The 6,000-nt window shown below is 40.8% G+C and overlaps 1 protein-coding gene across 1 annotated transcript in view; it reads left to right on the forward strand.

Moving 5' to 3' along the window:
* Positions 1-6,000, forward strand: part of GALNT17 (polypeptide N-acetylgalactosaminyltransferase 17) — a 457,848-nt gene that overhangs the window by 148,971 nt on the left and 302,877 nt on the right. The window contains exon 2 of the mRNA XM_003794210.2: positions 5,008-5,191. Within this exon, the coding sequence (XP_003794258.1) occupies positions 5,008-5,191 (184 nt within the window). The remainder of the gene's footprint in view (positions 1-5,007; positions 5,192-6,000) is intronic.

Raw genomic sequence — 6,000 nt, forward strand, 5'->3', positions numbered from 1 at the left:
GGAATTTAATGACCTGGGATTGGAAGCTGTCTATTTAGACTGAACAGAAGAAATACCGTATTGTCCAGTGAAAAAAAGACATATTGACCAAACCACATAGATGAAGTGGATGTGAAGACAATATAGATGGATAGATGAAGACAATGTAGATGGATAGATGAAGACAATATAGTGGATAGATGAAGACAATCAAATGTTTTCCTTTGGAGCTGCTGAGTTAGGTCAAAGGTCAGTTCTTCCCTGTTCTGGTAGAATCTCCTTCCTTGACTGCTGGGCTTTATGCTGGACAGAGGACCACAGAGGCTGCATTTGTGGCTTGTCAGGAAAAGCCAGCAAGTACTGCGAAAGAAAAAGGGAAAATTTAGGGTGAATGAGAAAATGTGCACAGAATAAAGAGGAAAAAACATGCTGGTAGTCTCATCCTCTTTTTAGTATGCAGTGTTACGTACATTATACGTGGACTTCTACGAAAGGTTGTAGTCACACAATAAGTGTCATTGCATCCATCTCCCAGCTTTACAGTGGAGCATGGCCAAGTGATACTTTCAGGTTCTCTCTTCAGTCATAACCCACCCTCTTTGTTATTGGCCTTTATAGTTTCTCCAGGTAAGTTTATATTACTTTACATTGAGTCTGTGAGAGTCATCGATTTGGTATGTGTATCTGTAGTCCCTTTATTTTCTTTGCTGTGTAGTATTGCTGTTAAGGGTATGCTATGATGCCATTTATTTGCAATTGTCCATTATGTTTGCAATGCTGGGTGCTTCCTTTCTATACAATTTCTTGGATAGAGTGATTTAAAATCTAGAGTAGTGTAAAGAGGCGGTGTGTGTGTTGGAGGTTTGGAGGAATATCTCATTCTGTCTCCATCACTTTTGGATGGTCAAATAATTAATCCTTCTGAGCCTCTATTTCTTCATCTATGAAGTGATCCTGGCAATATCTAATCTGCCTAATAGAAAAAAATGGATATAAAAGCATTTTAAAAAATGTAAAGCCTAAATAATGATTATTGATGGGCAGAGAGGGAGTAGACAAATGGCTTTATAGAGATAAACAAGAAGCTTCACCGCCTGATTTTTACTAAGATGTTTCTCCATTCCATGAAGTCTTGAGCTTCAAATCCAGCAGAACCTCTGTAAGTTGACCACACAAGGACAAACTGGCCAACCTACAGAAGTGATCAGCATAAAGACTGGCTTACGGTATATTGGGTACATGTGATGCATATCTGGTCTATGAAAATTAGGTCAGCTTAAGGAGGTGGTCAGTGGAGAGAGGGGGCAGCTACTGAGGTTGCACTGTGTAGTACACATGAGAGAGTGGGCATAAACAGCAGAGAAGAAACGGGTTTGGAGTGTGCAGCTCCTCCTCTGGAGACGCTACAGGTGTATATGGAGGGAGTGTGGTCGGAGGATGCTCTCTAAGCATCGTCCATCCTTCTTGCACCCTGCACTCCCCTCAGGACGTCTCTCGTGGCTCTGGGCCCTCCGTGCTGATGGCTCCCAGGTTTATACCTCACGACTTCCTCTGCTGTCTGCATGTCCATTCTCGTGTATTTCAGCTCCCTGCTGGACATCTGACCCCATCCAGATGTCATGGTGGGGGTGCCTCATAACCTGCACATAGACAGTAGAACTCAGAATCTTTGCACACATTTGTCTGTGTGGCCTGTTTTGGTGACTGGTGGGTGGCATCCTTCACCCTGGAAACCTCAGTCTGGCTCAGTTCTTCCTTGTCACTCACCCTTAGAACTCGTCCATCAGCTGCCCTGCCACAGTATCTTTCAGTCATTTTTGAAATCTCTCCCCTCCTTTGAGTGACCACTGCCTTAAAATGAGGCCCCTCCTGCCTCTGGCATGGGCTGCTGTGGGAGCCCCGAGGTGGCCTCCGAGTCTTTCACAGAGCCCAGGCTTCATTCTCTTTCACCAGCCATGGATCCACAGTCTTGGACTCAGTGTCCTCATTTCTAAAATAGAGATGATAATAATACCTTCCCCATGAGCTTGTTGGGAGGTTAGAGGAAACAATGGCACAATAAATGTAAAACACTTGGCAGAGCGTCCAGCACTCTAGATGCTCAATAAATGGTTGCTGTCACCCCTGTTGGTGCCTGGGGTCTGTCCTTGTGCTGCTGCAGACCGTACTGTACACCCTGTTACTTTCTGTTTCCACGCTTTCCACTCACAGATACAAACCTACACACAAGGGACCCAGAATTGCATCATGATTCTCAGGGGGGTCTGGGTACTTTTGCCTTCATGAGCTCCTTCCTCCATAAAAGAACTATTGAAAATTATATTTTATGACTGTGGTTCTATTATTGTCTCGAGTGCCCCTTTAAAGAGCTTGTAATCTAAAATGACAAAACCGACCCTAGAAGTCGTGTAAATTTGGACTACAAATACATGTAGGCTCAGGGTCAAGTTAAGACTTCTCTTTTTCCCCCACCCTGAGCCCAGTCATAGACCGTCTTCTTGCTTATTTCATTATGCTGTTACTTAGATTTTGAAAAAAAATTAATAAAACCCCATCTTTCTTTCAAGATGTACTCTTCAAGGTACTGAAATTTTTGCAGATGTTTCAGTTTCAACTGTATTTCTCGAGAGAACTCGAAGTCTCACATCGCTTGCATGCCTGGGCTTTAAAGCTCCAGTCTTTAGTTAATGAGCAATCCAGCCTCTCCTTCTCTGAGAGCAGCCAGGGTCTCTATTCTGATTTTAACTTACCACTAGGAGTTTCTCTTTCTTGCAAGCTCAGCTCTATGTTTTAAATATTTTAAAATTATTTTATGGAGTATTCCTAGGTGTTCTACTGAATTTTTTCCTGTGGTTTAACTCTGCATCTTGTTGGAAACAGAATTGTCTCTCAGAAGTGATTTCATTTTTACAACTCTACTGAGGTATTTTCTTCATTCTGTATCATTCATCTGTTTAAAAGTGTGCAGTTCAGTGGTTTTTAGTATGTTCACAAAATTGTGCAGCCATCATCTCAGTCTGACCCCATAATGTTTCTCTTGCCCCCCCCCCAGAAGCCCATTAGCAGTCTTTCCTCCCCAAGTCTCCTGGCCCTAAGGAACCACAAATCTACCTTTTGTCTCTGTAGATTTGCTTACGTACATGTCATATAAATAGAATCACACACTACATGGTCTTCTGTGATCAACTTTGTTTACTTGGCATGGTTTTCAGAGTTCTTCCATGCCACAGCTTGTGTCACCACTTCTTTCTGTTTTATTTCCACATATCTCATTATATATGTGGATATACTGTATTTTGTTTATCCATTCACCAGTTGATGGTCATTTAGCTAATATGAATAATCCTTCTTCTGTGAGCATTTGTGTACCAATTTTTGCCTTGGCATACATTTTCATTCCTCATGGGCATATATACCTAGGAATGGAATTACTGGGTCCTATGGTAATGGCGTTTAGCATTTTGAAGAGGGGCCAAACTGTTTTCTAAAGTGGTAGCACCATTTCGCATTCCTCCTAGTTAAAGTTCTATCACAAGTGATTTTAAGATGAAGTACAGGCGTTTGTCCTGATAGATTTTTGAGCTTGGTAAAAGTGATGTTATTGAATACTACTTGTTACACAGTGATGTGGAATGAGAGGTCAAAGACAAGGAAGCAGGTAGGAAACATTTGAGTAACCTGGTTCTTAGCTGAAAGGACCCCCCCGGTCCCCGGCGATGGCGACAGGGAGAAAAGATGTTATGGTACCTGATGAACATATGGGACATTGGAAATGACTTCCAGGCAGAAGGATGATGTTTTTCTGATACCAACTGAGCTGCTAGCTCAAACTTTGCTTTCTATCTTGGTATTATAGCAAACAAATTTCTATTCTCAGAAAAGTAGCAGAGAGAACACAAGTCTTGGCATTATGTGATGGAGAACCATCTCATGACTGGAGCAGATGTATTGGCCTTTGACTTGGCTAGGGATGCCTTGGGGAGAGGGTTAGATCCTTCTAGATTCTCTAGGCTGCCCACCATGAAAGGCTGGGGAGTTAGTTCAGATTATTCTTGTTGATAGCAACCATGAAATGCTGGAGATTGGATATGTAGCATTTAAATAGATGAAGTGTGTGTGTGTGTGTGTGTGTGTGTGTGTGTTCCCACTTGCGTGTACATAAGAATGTGTGTGTACTGAGTAGCTTGAACATTTGAAATGGCAACAGGGAATGAGATCCCTTAACAGCAGAAGTTTTCCAGTGAAGTAGTAAAACCTCCCATAACTCTAGGATTTAAAAATTGCCCATCAAGCTGTTTATCCTACAATGGAATAATAGGTATAAAGCTGCCACCATCCTGGGAACTTTCAATTACTCAGTTACCGAGGCCTCCTACTCTGTTTGGCACAGTTATCACCCTTAGCTTTTTCCCCCCTCTGTGATTTATTCTCAAACATTTTGTATTTCCTTTTGCCATTTAGATGAAATTTAAATAAACCATTAGCTAAAGAGCCGTGTTAGACTGTTACACCTTTTAAACTCGGGATAAAAATCAATCTGTGTGTCATTCTCTGTACAAATGAAGCAAAAACACCTGCAGTTTGGCAGCAGTTATCTATTACTGGCTGTTTTTATTCTGTTCTGTGCTGGAGTCCTCCTGGCGTATCTAACCTCCGCATGAGTGCCCCATGAAGAAAGGAAAACAGGTGGGAATAATGACCCCACTCCTGTCGCATTCCATGCATCCTCCTCACTTCTCATTTCTCTGAGTTTAGGTGGTCTCTCCCTTTTCCAGATCCCCAGTTTCCAAAAGGAAGGAGACGATCCTAATTGGTAACCAGACTTTAACTCCCAGTCTCATAGTTACCTGAACCTTTCTCTCAACAAAAAATATTTTCAGGGCCTGTACCAGAGATGAATGAGTTCAGGACATAGGTTTTTTTCTGTGCCAGGTACTGTTTTAATTTCCACTGAAACTATACCTGAGATTGACATCATGCTGGTATGGTGGCTTGCAAATAATTCATTCTCCTCCTCCTTTTTTCTAGGCTTATCCAAATCCCTTGGGCTCATTGAAGGGTATGGTGGGCGGGGGAAAGGGGGCCTTCCAGCTACCCTTTCCCCTGCTGAAGAAGAAAAAGCCAAGGGACCCCACGAGAAGTATGGCTACAATTCCTACCTCAGTGAAAAAATTTCACTGGATCGTTCCATTCCAGATTATCGTCCTACCAAGTAAGTTCCGATTTGGTTGTTCAAAGGAGCCTGCTTCAGGGTGGATGGGTATAGACCAGTGATCTTCAACCAGTGCACCGTGAAAATTTTTAAAGATCATTAATTAAATTATTTTCAAAAGTTATTCAAAGTGTATTTTTAAACTCATTTTAGTGTGCCATGGAAGTTTAGCTATAGGTTCAAGGATGCCATGAGATTAAAAAAAAATTGAAAAACACTGGGGTAGACCCTGAGTCGGTGATATTTTCTCATGTTATCTGTAACTTTTAGAGGAATTTTTATGTCAGTATCCTCTTTTATCAATAAACTGAGCACTACTGTTGCTTATGAAGTATTAGTTAAATAATAAGTTACATCATTATAAAAGTGATCCAGGAACATATAGAAAGATCCTCAACACAAAAAGTTCTTAATTTAAAAAGAAAATAACCATGGTCTTGTTACTTAGACACAGCCACTGTTAAGGTTTTAGTATATCGTCTTTGAGTCTATTTTCTATGCAGATTTAGACCATGTGATATGTTGTTTTGTTGTTTTTTTACTTAATATTAAATCATGAGCATTTTCCGATGTTATTAATAATGGTCATCATTTCCATTGTTGGAAATTCCATTGTTTTCAATGTTTCATTATTATAGGCAACAATCCATTTAATATTTTCTCACTCACATCTTTATGTATATTGATATATATTTTTTCCTCTTTTTTTTTTATTGGTAACTATGTACATTAGTGCACTTCTGGGGTACAGTGTGGGGTTTTCACACACAATCTGAAACACTTCCATTAAACTGGTTAACATAGCCTTC

The sequence above is a fragment of the Otolemur garnettii genome, unplaced genomic scaffold, assembly GCF_000181295.1.
Source record: "Otolemur garnettii isolate 467f Iridium unplaced genomic scaffold, OtoGar3 scaffold00077, whole genome shotgun sequence".
NCBI classification, from domain to species: Eukaryota; Metazoa; Chordata; class Mammalia; order Primates; family Galagidae; genus Otolemur; species Otolemur garnettii.